The following is a 16,397-nucleotide window of genomic DNA, read 5'->3' on the forward strand; positions in this document are numbered from 1 at the left end:
TAGGGGAAGCAAAAGTGGATGGGAACCTGGGAGGCAGTGACCATGAGACGGTCGAGTTCAGGATCCCGACAAAAGGAAGAAAGGAGAGCAGCAGAATACGGACACTAGACTTCAGAAAAGCAGACTTTGACTCCCTCAGGGAACTGATGGGCAGGATCCCCTGGGAGAACAACATGAGGGAGAAAGGAGTCCAGAAGAGCTGGCTGTATTTTAAAGAATCCTTATTGAGGTTGCAGGAACAAACCATCCCGATGTGTAGAAAGAATAGTAAATATGGCAGGCAACCAGCTTGGCTTAACAGTGAAATCCTTGCTGATCTTAAACACAAAAAAGAAGCTTACAAGAAGTGGAAGATTGGACAAATGACCAGGGAGGAGTATAAAAATATTGCTTGGGCATGCAGGAGTGAAATCAGGAAGGCCAAATCACAATTAGAGTTGTAACTAGCAAGGGATGTTAAGAGTAACAAGAATGGTTTCTACAGGTATGTTAGCAACAAGAAGAACGTCAGGGAAAGTGTGGCCTCCTTACTGAATGGGGGAGGCAACCTAGTGACAGAGGATGTGGAAAAAGCTAATGTACTCAGTGCTTGTTTTGCCTCTGTCTTCACAAACAAGGTCAGCTCCCAGACTACTGCACTGGGCAGCACAGCATGGGGAGGAGGTGGCCAGCCCTCTGTGAAGAAAGAAGTGGTTTGCGACTATTTAGAAAAGCTGGACAAGCACAAATCCATGGGGCCGGACGCACTGCATCCGAGGGTGCTAAAGGAGTTCGTGGATGTGATTGCAGAGCCATTGGCCATTATCTTTGAAAACTCATGGCGATCGGCGGAGGTCCTGGATGACTGGAAAAAGGCTAATGTAGTGCCCATCTTTAAAAAAGGGAAGAAGGAAGATCCGGGGAACTACAGGCCAGACAACCTCACCTCAGTCCCTGGAAAAATCATGGAGCAGGGCCTCAAGGAGTCAATTCTGAAGCACTTAGAGTAGACGAAAGTGATTAGGAACAGTCAGCATGCATTCATCAAGGGCAAGTCATGCCTGACTAACCTAATTGCTTTCTATGATGAGATAACTGGCTCTGTGGATGAGGGGAAAGCCGTGGATGTGTTTTAACTTGACTTTAGCAAAGCTTTTGATACGATCTCCCACAGTATTCTTGCCAGCAAGTTAAAGAAGTATGAGCTGGATGAATGGACTAGAAGATGGATAGAGAGCTGGCTAGATCTTTGGGCTCAACAGGTAATGATCAATGGCACCATGTCTAGTTGGCAGCTGGTGTCAAGCGGAGTGCCCCAATGGTCGGTCCTGGGGCCAGTTTTGTTCAATATCTTCATTAATGATCTGGAGGATGGTGTGGATTGCACCCTCAGCAAGTTTGCAGAGGACACTAAACTGGGAGGAGTGGTAGATACACTGGAGGGTAGGGATAGGATACAGCAGGAGCTAGACAAATTAGAGGATTGGGCCAAAAGAAATCTGATGAGGTTCAACAAGGACAAGTGCAGAGTCCTGCATTTAGGATGGAAAAATCCCATGCACTGCTACAGACTAGGGACTGAGTGGCTAGGCAGCAGTTCTGCAGAAAAGGACCTAGGGGCTACAGTGGATGAGAAGCTGGATATGAGTCAAAAGTGTGCAGTTGTTGCCAAGAAGGCCAACAGCATTTTGGGATGTATAAGCAGGAGAATTGCCAGCAGATCGAGGGACGTGCTCATTCCCCTCTATTCAGCATTGTTGAGGCCTCATCTGGAGTACTGTGTCCAGTTTTGGGCCCCACACTACAAGAAGGATGTGGAAAAATTGGAGAGAGTCCAGCAGAGGGCAATAAAAATTATTAGGGGGCTAGAGCACATGATTTATGAGGAGAAACTGAGGGAACTGGGATTATTTAGTCTGCAGAAGAGAAGAATGAGGGGGGATTTGATAGCTGCTTTCAACTACCTGAAAGGGGGTTCCAAAGAGGATGGATCTAGACTGTTCTCAGTGGTAGCAGATAACAGAAAAAGGAGTAATGGTCTCAAGTTGCAGTGGGGGAGGTTTAGGTTGGATATTAGGAAAAACTTTTTCACTAGGAGGGTGGTGAAACACTGGAATGCGTTACCTAGGGAGGTGGTGGAATCCCCTTCCTTATTGGTTTTTAAGGTCAAGGTTGACAAAGCCCTGGCTGGAATGATTTAGTTGTGGACTGGTCCTCCTTTGAGCAGGGGGTTGGACTAGATGATCTCCTGAGGTCCCTTCCAACCCTGATATTCTATGAAATCCATCAGGGAAAAATCCATGGCTGGAAAGACCGAGGACAAAAAGGAGGTCCTTTAATAAGTATATCAGGAACAAAAGAAATCCTAACAATGGCATAGGTTCATTACTAAAGATGATGGCAAAATTATTAATGATGCAGAAAAGGCAAAAGTGTTTTAAAAATTTGTCTTTTTCTGTACTTGGAAAAAAGCAGAATGATGTACTCATATCACATGAGAATGATGAAGAACTTACCAGCCAATTAGTAACTACGTAGGATGTTAAGAAACACCTACTAGGGATAAACATTTTTAAATCAGTAGGCTCAGATAACTTCCACCCAGGAGTCTGAAAAGAGTAAGATGAGGAGATCTCTGGCCCACTGACACTAATTTTGAATAAATATTGGAACAATGGGGAAATTCCAGAAGACTGCGAGAGTGCTAATGTTGTGTCAATATCCGAAAAGGGCAATTGGGATGACTGTGGCAACCATACGCTGGTTAGCCTGACATCAATCCTAGGCAAAGTAATGGAAAACATGATACGGGATTCAACTGAGAAAGAATTAAAGGATAGGAATATACTTAATGCCAGTCAACATGGTTTTATGGAAAATTCTTCAAGTCAAACAAATTTAATTTCACTCTTTGATGAGATTACAAGTTTGGCTGATCAAGGTAACTGAGCAGACTCTGACAATCTTAAACTTTTATAAGACGTTTGACTTAGTATCACATGCTATTAGGATTAAAAAATTTGAACTATACATCAGGAGAGCACACATTATGTGGTTAAGGACTAGCTAACACACAGATCTCAAAAAGCAGTTGTCAGTAGGGAATCAGGACGTTTCTAGTGGGGCTCTGCAGGGATTGGTACTAGGCCTGATGCTGTTCCACATTTTCATCAACAACCTGGAAATAAATATAAAATCATTGCTAATAAAATTTGTAGATAACACAAAGCCTGGCAACGTGATAAAGAATAATGAGAACAGTGCAGAAATACAGAGTGATCTGAATCACTTGAAAAATGGGCCCATTCAAACAAAATGTGTTTTAATATAGCCAAATGCAAGCTTACACATTTAGGAACAAGGAATGCAGCCATCCCTGCTCAATGGGGGGACTGCATCCTGGAATGCAGTAACACTGAAAGGATTCAGGGATCATAATGCACAAGCAACTGAACACAAGTTCCTAGTGTGATGCTGTTACAAACAGAGTTCATGCGATCCTTGGATGTATAAACAGGGCAGTAGCACGTAGGAGTAGGAAGATGATTTTTACTTCTGCATACGGCACTGGTAAGACCAATACTGGAACACAGTATCCGGTTCTGGTGTCCACATTTTTAAAAGGATGTTGAAAATTTGGAGAGGGTGCAGAAAAGAGTCACACAAATGATTTGAGGCCTGAAGAAAATGCTGTACAGTGAGAGACAGAGCTCAGACTGTTTAGTTTACCAAAAAGAAAACTGAGAAGTGACTAAATTACAGTACAGAAGTGCCTTCGCGGGAAGGAAATACCAGGTACTTAAGGGCTCTTTAATCAGGAGGAGAAAGGCAGAACAAGAACCAATGGCTGGAAGCAGAAGCCAGACAAAGTCCAATTAGAAATAAGACACGTTATTTTAAAAGTGAGGGTGATTAACCACTGGAACAAATGGCCCAGGGAAGTGGTGGATTCTCCATCTCTTCAGATCCAGACTGTAAAAGATGCTTTAGTCAAACACAAGTTACTGGGCTCAATACGGGGGTGACTGGGTGAAATATAATGGCCTGTATTATGCAGGAGGTTAGAAAAGATGATCTAATGGTCCCTTATTAATCACAGGGAGGAAAGTGCCTGGCATGGCAAATGCTGTGAAGAGATTAACAGAATTCACCATATGGTCATAGCAAGCAGAAGAAATACACTTTACTTGTGTCATCTCTGTGCTGCACAGACCCTGGGGTGGGTGACTGGGACCAGATTTCCTCATGGGCCAGGTCTTTTATTCCATTTGACCAGTCACAAACTGGACCGTTGAGCCCCTCCTGGATGTGGAAGAGGGGGTCACACAGTGCCTAGGTCCTTTGCAGATGGGAGAGAGGCTCTCACTGGTGCCAGCACCACTCAGCAGAGCTGGGATCACGACTCTAAATTACATTGTCCATCGTCCTGTTAATATCTGGTGTGGTGCTCTCCACCCCCGGCCCATTAGCACTAATCTGCTCTACAGATTTCTCTGCCTCCACTCAGCTTATGTGAGGGCTCCACACGTTAATGGGCTTCTCAAACACTTGCTGCGACTAGCCAGCCTATGGTGATGCCAATGGTACAGTGTCAGTGTAAGCACAGAGGCAGACCGAAAAAGAGCATCTACTGGTCTCCAGGGAGAGTGTGGAACAGAAATCAGGCAACACAGTGCTATTACCCTTCCTCCGTCTGTGCTGTGTTCCTCCAGATGGGAACCACAGCCTGGTAACGCCTGGGTCTCGAAGGATATGCTACGCTGTAATTAAACACCTGCGGATGGCCCGCGTCAGCTGCCTCAGGCTGAATGCCAAGCCTGAATAGCTATACAACAATCTTATAGTCCCACAGCCTGAGCCCCGCAAGCCCGAGTCGCTGACATTGGCCAGCCACAGGTGTTATGTGGCAGTGTTGGCATACCTGGAGCTAACGGAAACCACGTACATGTGGAGACTCTCAGTGCAGCCTGGAGCCATCCCCAGGAGCTCTGACAGGGCAGCTCAGCACACAATGACTCCTGCTCTTGCTGCACAGCAAAACTGCACTCCTTGTCCAGCTGCCTCCCTCCTGTCCAGACATAAACACCTCCTAGTCATGGACAGCAGGTCAGGACGTTCCAGCTACACACTAGCAATGGAAACCTCGCTGAGAGCAGAGAGGGGAAACCACTCTGACCTGAGAAAGGACAGCTCAGTTACCTGTGTTTTCCAGGAGGTATTTGAGGGAGCACTCAATAGCGTTAAAGAATCCATCCAAGATCATTTCATCCACATAATCAACGTAGGCTTCCCAAACTTCGGAGGTGGGGTCTGCGGCAAACAGACTCAGGTTTTCCTGAAAAAAAATGGAAGTCACCTTCAAATACAGCCAGACTGAATTCGTCTCATGGTAGAATGACCCACTGGACCTTTATTAAAACAACAGCTACAAATTAATAGAGAGAGATTAAGCAGGTTGATAGCCTTCAGGAAGACAGAGAGCAGATAGGAAGGATGGTCTAGCAGTGAAGGTGCTAACCTAGCATACAAGTGCCCTGGGTTCTGTTCCCTCCTCGAACACAGACTTTTGTATGACCTTGAATAAATCACTTAGCCTCTCTGCACCGGAGTTCCCATCTCTATGATGGGGCTAATAGCCCTGCCCTGCCCCACAGGAGTGATTCAGATTGCTCTGTCTGACTGCATTGTCACCCCTCACTCCCAACACACCTTTCAGGATCCCTGGATCCTACACACACCCATCACAACATGATCCAGTGCATTACATGCCCCAATAACAACTATGTGGGTGAAGCCAGACAATCACTCCACTCTCGAATGAACTCACACAGAAAAATGATAAAAGACAAAAACACCACGTCACCCATGGGTGAACATGTTTCACAGAATGATCACTCTATATTTGACCCCTCAGTCCGCATCCTTACAGAAAACTTGAACAGCACCTCCAAAAGATGAGCCTGGTAGTTTAAATTCATAACTTTGCTAGACATTAAAAATCATGCTCTTCATAAAGACAATGGATTTATGACAGGTTTCAGAATAGCAGCCGTGTTAGTCTGTATCCGCAAAAAGAACAGGAGTACTTGTGGCACCTTAGAGACTAACAAATTTATTAGAGCATAAGCTTTCGTGGGCTACAGCCCACTTCATCGGATGCATAGAATGGAATATATAGTAAGAAGATATATGCATACCTACATACATATAAGTTGGAAGTTGCCATACAAACTGTGAGAGGCTAATTAGTTAAGATGAGCTATTATCAGCAGGAGGAAAAAAAAAACTTTTGTAGTGATAATCAAGGTGGCCCATTTAGACAGATGACAAGAAGGTGTGAGGATACTTAACATAGGGAAATAGATTCAATATGTGTAATGACCCAGCCACTCCCGGTCTCCGTTCAAACCCAAGTTAATGGTATCTAGTTTGCATATTAATTCAAGCTCAGCAGTTTCTCCTTGGAGTCTTTTTTTTTTTAAGCTTTTCTGTTGCAAAATTGCCAGCCTTAAATCTTTTACTGAGTGGCCAGAGACGCTGAAGTGTTCTCCTACCGGTTTTTGGATGTTTTGAATGTTTGCAACAGAAAAGCTTCAAAACCAGACTCCAAGGAGAAACTGCTGAGCTTGAATAATAGCTCATCTTAACTAATTAGCCTCTCACAGTTTGTATGGCAACCTCCAACTTATCTGTATGTATGTGTATATATATCTTCTTACTATATGTTCCATTCTATGCATCCGATGAAGTGGGCTGTAGCCCACAAAAGCTTATGCTTTACTGGATTTATGGTTTATTAAAACAATCTGCAACCCACTAACTCCCCTTTTTGTCCTATGACTGCAGAGGTATTAATGGGCCAATTCACCTTGAATGGTCTCTTAGAAAATGTGCTAACTACTTATGCTAAGCAATCTGTTCCACCATTTATTTAGCTGGGACACTGGTACCTTTCCCAGAGCTAAAGAAGACCTTTGTGTAGCTTGCAAGGTTGTCTCTCTCACCAACAGAAGTTGGTCCTATAAAAGATACTACCTTACTCACTGTCTCTCTAACCCAGTGGCTCTCAAACTGTGGGTCAGGACCCTGTTTTAATGGTGTTAGACTTGCTGGAGCATGGGGCCCAAACTGAAGCCTAAGAGCTTCAGCCCTGGGTGGCAGGGCTCAGGTTACAGTCCCCCCTCAGGCTGAAGTTCTTGGGCTTGGGCTTTGCCCCACCCCCACCCCAGTGCAGAGCAGTGAGGCTCAGGCTGTGGTCCCCTCTCCTGAGGCCATGTAGTAATTTTTGTTGTCAGAAGGGGGTTGCAGTACAATGAAAATTGAGAACCCCTAACCAAAGGAAAAGTGTTGCATTTGCTACAGAGGGAGGTAAGGGAAGCTGTAACAGACACCAGTGACCTCCGGTAGAATTACTCAGGGAAGGGCCCTTTGTTTCCCGCTTACTATTTTCCTGTCATATCACTCTCTGTGCTTTCCTCTCCATAAAAGAAAAGGAGGACTTGTGGCACCTTAGAAACTAACCAATTTATTTGAGCATAAGCTTTCGTGAGCTACAGCTCACTTCATCGGATGCATACTGTGGAAAGTGTAGAAGATCTTTTATACACCCCCCACCCCCACACACACACACAAACCCACTCTCCTGCCAGCCCCCCCATGTCTAACCTCTGGTCCCCCACCTCCCCAGACTACCCTGGACCTTTCTGCCTCTCTCTCCCCTTCCCCCCCCTCCCCCATGCACACAGTGAGGTTGTGACAGGAGAGTGGGTTTGTGTGCGGGGGGCGGGTGAGAAAACCTGGATTTGTGCTGGAAATGGCCCAACTTGATTATCATTCACATTGTAAGGAGAGTGATCATTTTAGATAAGCTATTGCCAGCAGGAGAGTGGGGTGGGGGGAGGTATTTTTTCATGCTTTGTGTGTATAAAAGATCTTCTACACTTTCTACAGTATGCATCCGATGAAGTGAGCTGTAGCTCACAAGTACTCCTTTTCTTTTTGCGAATACAGACTAACGCGGCTGTTACTCTGTTTCCTTTCCACGTTATTAGTGCCTTGATTGTAATGCTGCTGCCTTTGGAATCGGTAATAGATTTCTGAGCAGTGAAGAATATTTCAGCCGATATAAAGGCTCCTAGGAAACATCCAAAGGAGGATGATAGGGATGCAGGCACATTAGAGGAATTCCTTGCCACAGGCTGTGTTCTGATGGGGAGTTGATGAAAAGAGAGGGGCTTAGCACTGAGAACTTCCCTTCTGCATTTATATACCTGAACTGGGCCCACATCATAGAATCGTAGGACTGGAAGGGACCTTTAGAGGTCATCTGTGCTCATGGCAGGACTAAGTATTATCTAGACCATTCCTGACAGGTGTGTGTCTAACCTGCTCTTAAAAACCTCCACTGATGCAGATTCCACAACCTCCCTAAGCAATTTATTCCAGTGCTTCACCACCCTGACAGTTAAGAAGTTTTTCCTAAAGTCCAACCTAAACTATCGTTGTTGCAATTTAGGCCGATTTCTTCTTGTCCTATCCTCAGAGGTTAAGAACAACAATTTTTCTCCCCCATCCTTATAACAAACTTTTATGTACTTGAAAACTGTTGTCATGTCCCCTCTCAGTCTTCTTTTTTCCAGACTAAACAAACACAATTTTTTCAATCTTCCCTCACCTCACTCCAGGTCATGTTTTCTAGACCCTTAATTATTTTTGTTGCTCTTCTCTGGATATTCTCCAATTTCTCCACATCTCTCCTGAAAGGTGACACCCAGAACTGGACACAATACTCCAGCTGCGGCCTAATCAACGCAGAGCAGAGTGGAAGAATTACTTCTTGTGTCTTGCTTCCAACACTCTTGTTAATACATTTCAAATGAAGTTTGCTTTTTTTGCAAGTGTTACACTGTTGACTCATATTTAGCTTGTGATCCAGTATGACCCCCAGATTCCTTTCCACAGTCCTCCTTCCTAGGCAGTCATTTCCCATTTTGTACGTGTACAACTGACTGTTGCTTCCTAAGTGGAGTACTTTGCATTTGTCCTTATTAGAGTTGCCAGGCATCCCATTTTCAACCACAACGCCCGGTCAAAAAGGGACCCTGGCAGCTCTGGTCAACACCGGAGCAGGACTATGGCTCCGTACAATTCCCGGAATGGCGGCATGTCCCCCACTCTGGCTCCTAGATACAGGGGCAGCCGGGCAGCTCTGTGCACTGCCCCCACCCCAAGCGCCGGCTCTTTAGTTCCCATTGACCGGGAACCGTGTCCAATGGGAGCTGCGGAGGCAGCGCCTGCGGATGGGGCAGTGTGCAGAGCCACCTGGCCACACCCCCACCTAGGAGCCAGAGCGGGGATATGCTGCCACTTCCAGGAGCTGCCTAAGGTAAGCACCGCCCGGACCCTGCACCCCTCACCCCCTCCTACACTCCAGCCCCCAGCCCTGAGCCCCCTCTCACACCCAAACTCCCTCCCAGAGCCTGAACCCCCTCCCACACCCCATTCCTCTGCCCCAGTGCTTGGCCCCTCCCGCATCCAAACCCCTTCCCACACCCCAACCCCAGCCCTGAGCACCCTCCCACACTCTGAACCCCTCAGCCCCACCCCCCTCCTGCACCCCAAACCCCTCAATGCAAGCCCCACCCCAGAGCCTGCACCCCCAGCTGAAGCCCTCATCTCCTCCCACACCCCAAGCCCCTGCTCCAGCCCAGGGAAAATGAGCACGTAAGCGCAGGTGGGCAAGAGCAAGCAACGGAGGGAGGGGGGATGGAGTGAGTGAGGGCAGGGCCTCGGAGAAGGGGTGGGGCATCGGGGCAGGCAGCAGAGCAAGGCTGCTCGGTTTTCTGTAATCAGAAAGTTAGCAACCCTAGTCCTTATTGAATTTCATCCTATTTACTTCAGACCATTTCTCCAGTTTGTCCAGATCATTTTTGAATTCTAATCCTGTCCTCCAAAGCACTTGCAACCCCTCCCAGCTTGGTATCATCCGCAAACTTCGTAAGTGTACTCTCATGCCATTTTCTAAATCATTAATGAAGATATTGAACAGAACCGGACCCAGAACTGATCCCTGTGGGACCCCACTCAATGTACCTTTCCAGCTTGATTGTGAACCTCTGATAACCACTGATAATTGAATAGTCAGAGTTGTGTATCTTTGGAAGGGCCTTTCTCTGGGAAAAATCCCATTGGCTCAAGCTATCTATATGAGCTACTTATACAATCCGCATTGCCATAGTATCTGAGCACCTCACAATCCAGTGCATTAATTCTCACAGCACCTTGCAAGGGAGGGAACAGCCATTGTCCCCATTGTACAGATGCAGACCTGAGGCTCAGAGAGACTTAGGGCATGTCTACACTAGCACTTTTGTCAGTATAACTTATGTAGCTCGGGGGTGTAAAATAAACACACCCCTGAGCGACGTAAGTTACACCAACAGACGCACCAGTGTGGACAGCGCTTTGTCAGCGGGAGATGCTCTCCCACTAACACAGATACCACCACTCATTGGGGGTGAATTAATTATGTCGATGGGAGAGCTTTCCCAGCAGCACAGAGCGGCTACACGGGAGATCTTACAGTAATGCAGCTGCGTCGGTACAACTGAGCTGCTGTAAGGTGTCTAGTGTAGACACGGCCTAAGAGATTTGACCAAGGTCACACAGAAAGTCTGTGGTAGAGCAAGGAATTGAACCTCAAGTCTCCTGCTAGCACTTTAACCACTGGACTAAACCCAAAATGTATGTCACCTCCTCTGGTCAAAGAAGCAGAGACTATTCTGGTTCTGGGGACTGAAATTACACATTCTCGGGAAATAATCCAAAATGTGCAAGTCAGACTGTTGATTAAACAGCTCAACAGCACTACAAAGAGATTCAGAGTAATAGAAAATATAACATTCAGAAAAGCAGAACAAAGACATTTGGACTGTCTTTCAGCAGACTTGCCAGATGGGGCTGTTCCTCTTGCATTAATTTAGTAGCTAAATCTGAGTCGATTTGACACTTGAAATGCGAGCCTCCTCCCTGAGCCATGAAATCGTTTAAAGTGCCTGCTCTAAAATCTAATCACCAGGTGTCAACAGAAATTTTGACCCTGGAACAAACTCTGCTTATCGTATGTTTATTGTTACTGCTTGGAGTGCAAGTGAGGGCAGAAGTCGGGAAGGCGATGGAAACGATGGATTTGGGGTTATGGAGCCACATGCTCACTGAGTGGACAGGGGCATAAAACCGACTACAGTATTGCCAACACTGAACATCCAAAACCAGGAGTCAGGTCCCGCACAATCATGAGATTGCCTGAAAAATTAGGAGATTCTTTATATTTGCCTTCTGGATTTTGGTCTTTACTCAAACTTTTCTCCAGAATCATGAATACTAGAAACTTGGTGGGAAGAGAAGCAGGCTCTATGGACAACCAATATCCCCCAGCAGCATTCCGTATCTGCTCTGTAGCACGGTAAAACTGTGCCAGGACTCTCTTCACCTTCACCAGCGCATGGATTCTCAGCCCCGACTCTGTGATGAGGTTGTAGCGCTTTTCTAGCCGTTCAGGCCGGTCATCCAGACTGAGCACATTTTCCTTTTTCCCCTCTTTCCTCTCAAAAATCGGTGAGACCCACGATCTCATGATGCTCTGAATCTCCTCGACATTGTCCTTGGCTTTCTGGATCCTTCGCTCAAGGTCATGAACGCTCTCGATCACCACGGAGATGTGCTCCCACAGGCCTTTTCAACAAATAAAGAGGGTTTGGCTCAGGCTCTGTCTATGCTACAGACTTCTGCCGGCATAGCTACGTGGGTGCGGAGAGGTGTGATCTCTGCCTGCAACAGCCGTGCTGGCGGCAGCCCCTAGTGTAGAGACAGCTGTGCTGGCGGAAGCTGCACTTTTACCAGCGTAGCTTGTTTCATGTGGGGCGCTGGAATCAGCAGTACCAATCGAAGTGCAGGTTTGCTGATACAAGCTGCACCCACTCCAGGAGTGCTTAGCTGGCACCGCAGACTGGTGTTGCTCTACCAGCAAAGGGCTCCTAGTCAAGACACTGCCTGAGCATTTTCATAGCAATTCCGCAGGGCTTGCACATATTCTCACTTTGGATTCTGTTAGGAAATGCTCCTGAATTTTCCTTATGGTCACACGAGTCCCCCATGACCACTGCATAGGTCCCAACATGGGGCAGAGCTAGCCCTGAATGCCAGACACCACCAAGCCTCGTATCACAAGCAAGAGGGTCGTTGGTCTCTCCCGGCCTTTCCCTAATTCTTTTCTCCCGCCAAGAACTCACAATAAAGGCACCCTGCTTCCCCTGGTTTCTGTTCAAGCCAGGCCCAGAGACCCTGCTTCCAGAAGTGGGAATGCCCCTCTGACCAGAGCTCTGCTGGAGAAGCAGCAAGGCACGGGGGACAGAGTATCCTCTGTGTGCAGGGTGTCACTGAAGTATCAAAGACAGGGCAAATCCCAGAGCTGGGAGCCAGGCCAAGCAGGGGAAATGTTCAGGGGAGAACAGGCTTAACAATGGTTCTCCTACCCCAGCCCTGCCCCTCCCCAGGCTCACTCTTGCTGTGCTCCCTCCTGCCCCTGGAGAAGAGAGACACCCACATCACAGCCCCTCAAAATTCTCCCCTCCCCCATCCCTCACACAGAGGAGCCCATTAGCATTGCCAACTTTCTAATCACAGAAAACTGAATACCCCTGCCCTGCACCCTACCCCAAGGCCCTGCCTCCTGCCCCATCCCTTCTCCGAGGCCCCACCCCCACTCACTCCATCCCCCCCTCCCTCCGTCACTCGCTCTCCCACCCCCACTCACTCATTTTCACCGGGCTGGGGCAGGGGGCTGGGGTGTGAGAGGGGGGTGAAGGCTCTGGCCGGGAGTGTGGGCTCTAGGGTGCAGGAGGGGGCTCCAGGCTGGAGCCGAGGGGTTTGGAGTGTGGCATTAGGCAGTGGGTTGGGGTGCGGTAGGGGGTGAGGGCTCCGGCTAGGGGTGCAGGCTCTGGGGAGGGGCCAGGGTTTGGGGTGAAGGAGGGGGTTCTGGGTTTGGGGGTGGGGCCGAGGGGTTTGGCGTTTGGGAGGGGGCTCTGGGCTAGGGGTATGGGCTCCAGGGTGGGTCCAGAAATGAGGGGTTCAGGGTGCAGGAGGGGGCTCTGGGCTCTGCGCTGGGGGTGTGGGCTCCAGTGTGGGGCCAGAAATGAGGGGTTCAGGATGCAGGAGGGGGCTTTGGGCTGGGGGTGTGGCTGAGGGGTTTGGAGTTTGGGAGGGGGCTTTGGGCACAGGCAGAGGGTTGGGCTGTGGGAAGGGGTACAGGCTCTGGGGTGGAGCCAGAAATGAGGGGTTCAGAGTGGAGAGGGTATTCCAGGCTGGGGGTTTGGGTGAGGGAGAGTGTTAGGGTGCAGGCTCCAGGTGGCACTTACCTCAGGTGGCTCCCGGAAGCGACCGGCATGTCCCTCCAGGAGTCGCGCAGAAAGCCTGCCAGCCCTGTTGCACCGGCAGTGCTGCCAACCAGACTTTTAATGGCCTGGTCAGCGGTGCTGACCAGAGACGCCAGGGTCCCTTTTTGACCGGGCATTCTGGTTGAAAACCAGACACCTGGCAACCCTAGAGCCAGTTCCACTGCCAGGGGACCCTGCACAGCCCCGGGGGTGGGGCTGGATTTGCCCCATGAGGCCCTCTGGCCACCACCACAGCTGTCAGCACATGCTCAGCCCAGCATGTGGGCTTCTCCATCCCAGTCACAGCAAGCGCTTGCATTTAGAGGCAGGTGACTCAGGGGCTGACATGGGGAAGAAGCCCCGTCCCAGGCTTTATGTTCTGTCTGAAGCGAGGCAATTTCTCAGCACCTGATCATCCCCAAAAGGTGGTTTTGCTTTGCAGAGTCATAAGAGCAAAAGTGCTTCTGGTCACCCCATGGATTTTTGGAAGGAAACGAAAGGGCATCTTCCACCAGTTCATTTTCAAATGGGAATATTCACCACCAGGAAACTGTTCTATTTGCACTTAAAATTAACGAGGTAAGAACTGACGTAAAAGCATCCTGAGGTAATGGTGCATATGAACAGCCTGTGCATTATTAATCGTACTCTTCATTTCACGCTTCTAGAAAAAAATCTATTTGCTGCAGTGACCTTTCCTGGGAATAATCGGGCATCAGCGCTGCACAGGCCTCCCTGGCTCTAGAGGGGTTCAATCACTTTCCATTCTGGTGTCAGAGCACCACTGGAAGAGTGACCAACCGCCCCAGAAATCACCACTCTGGTATCCCCGAAAGCAGCATCTCCCCATAGCAGTTGTTAGCAGCACTGGGGAGACCATACAGCAGGATCTCGCTTTTCTTGTGTTTCAGCCATCCAACTGCTTTATTTTTAGCAAATTAAAGAGGTCAGTGACAACAGCCCGTAAAACGGCCCTCCTCCAATGGTAACACTGCTTTTCTCGTGAGCTTTCAAATGTCCTTAAACACAAAGCTACCAGTCCCAGACCCTCCACCAGATGCCACAGTGCCCAGGAAGGGAGTGGATGGCCATAGTGGAGGAATCTGAGCACATGTCCATGAACACATCTGACCTGGGAATCCCAGCTGAGGAGTAGGAGGGCAATGACTCACCTGCACCTCCCCAATCAGTGGGTTTGTGGACTTACCTTCTGTCTTCCAGTTCAGTGTCTCTTCTGCCTCTTTCAGCCTGGAGTCAATATCCTGCAGCTGCCCCTGCACCAGAGGGTATTCCACCTCGAGGACTGTCCTCAGGATCTTATTGTACCCATTCACCATCAGCTCCAAGTTAGCCACCAGCTTCCGGTACGACTCCTTGGAGGAGTAGATTTCTGCTGCTGTTTCGGGGATGCTCTCCACCTGGTTTGCCTCCAGATAACTCACTTCCCTGAGCACTGAAATCAGCTAGAAAACAACCAGTGCAGATAGACTCATTGTGATAGGGTGTCCACCCCCACACAGGCCCTGAAGGGGTTAAGGTGGTCAGGTGGGCCAATTACCTACCCAGGCTGCACCTGGACGAGAAGCCAGGGAGCAGGGATTGATTAAATGAGGCTCAGCTAGACAGAAAGAGGAGGGGCCTGTATAAAGTCCAGGAGCTGAGGGCAGAAGGAGGCTGCAGAGTAGCCTGGAGTCACTCACTGGGAGAAGGGAGGTGTGTTTTGAGCAACAGAGGCATGTAGCCTACAGTTCTCCCTGGGATGAGGCAGTTGTGTGACTGGTAAACTCAGAGAAGGGGAAAGAGCCAGAAATTATGGCAAGGCTCAGGGAAAAGCCAGTAAGGGCCAGGATAGAACAGACTTTTGGTGCTGACTTGAGGGCCCCTGAGCTGGAACCTGGAGTAGAGGGTGGGCCCAGGTTTCCCTGCCAGCTACTAGGGAAGTGGTGCAAACCAGACAGTGGAGAGCGGACTGCCTGGGACAGTTTGCCCAGGACAGCTTTGATACCCCAGAAGGGGAGGACCATAGTGACCTGGCCAGAGGGCTGAGTCACAAAGAAGAAGTTGCAGCTCCTGGAGTGAGAGGGGCCACAGGGCAAGACAGGACAGGTGAACAGACTGCCAGAGGGGGTGCAGCACCTGGAAAAAATTAATCCCCAAAGCGGCCAGGGGGAGGCACCCTAGTGGTGGGTAGACCCCATGGACTCATTGTTTCTTCTGATGACACCTACAGAACTGCAGTCCAGGGACTGACCCACTCACCTTCTCTCAGTTAGCTGCCACTTTTCTAATTCTGAACATTTTTTAGTTTTCAAAAGCAATGATTTGGGGGTGGCTTTTTACTTATAGGGGAGCTTTTATCTGACAAGTGACCCACAAATGCATCGTACTGAATGTCTCCCACCAATCTCTATACCAATGTACTTTAAGAACAAGTAACAAGATGGTTTTTCTAGCTGCCATCCCAGCAAATTCCTTGCAACCCCTGAAAGCCATGCTGGGCTTTTTCCTTCTCAAACATCGACCCAGTGACACCTGTGCAACCTTCTCACCTTCATGGAATTTGCACAGGTGTAACTCATTGGAACTTAGCAAACAATTTTCTTGATGATGCACAAAAAGGAATGGACTCATGCTTCCCCCCCTTTGAGCTATGTGGTCTCTGTGATGCTAATGGGAATATCAGAAAAACAATGATAAAAACTGAGGTTTTTTACCAGTAGATACAACTATAAATGCACTGAGAGAGCAGAACCAAAAACCTCTGCTTAGCCACATGGCCAGCTTCAACACAAACTTCCTATAAACAAAATCCTCTTTCCCCTACCCCCAACTAAAAATACATCAGAGCCAAAGCCCCTTTGTGTGCTTCATGGACCCTGCCTGGATTTTCTGTTGAATCCATCCCCAAGGACATATCCTGTTTTATACCACTGAAAAAACAGGTCACCCTAACACAAGGACAGTGAATTCTTAAAAAGAAAAGGA

The 16,397-nt window shown here is 48.4% G+C and overlaps 1 protein-coding gene across 2 annotated transcripts in view; it reads right to left on the bottom strand.

The window, feature by feature from the left end:
* DNAH9 (dynein axonemal heavy chain 9) overlaps positions 1-16,397 on the bottom strand; it is a 402,358-nt gene that overhangs the window by 342,593 nt on the left and 43,368 nt on the right. For both annotated transcript variants that reach the window (XM_075119375.1, XM_048817608.2), the window contains 3 exons: positions 14,620-14,875; positions 11,471-11,712; positions 5,179-5,314 (listed from right to left, as the gene is read on the bottom strand). In XM_075119375.1, coding sequence (XP_074975476.1) covers positions 5,179-5,314; positions 11,471-11,712; positions 14,620-14,875 — 634 coding nt within the window. The remainder of the gene's footprint in view (positions 1-5,178; positions 5,315-11,470; positions 11,713-14,619; positions 14,876-16,397) is intronic.

Source organism: Caretta caretta, chromosome 14, assembly GCF_965140235.1.
Source record: "Caretta caretta isolate rCarCar2 chromosome 14, rCarCar1.hap1, whole genome shotgun sequence".
Lineage (NCBI taxonomy): Eukaryota > Metazoa > Chordata > Testudines > Cheloniidae > Caretta > Caretta caretta.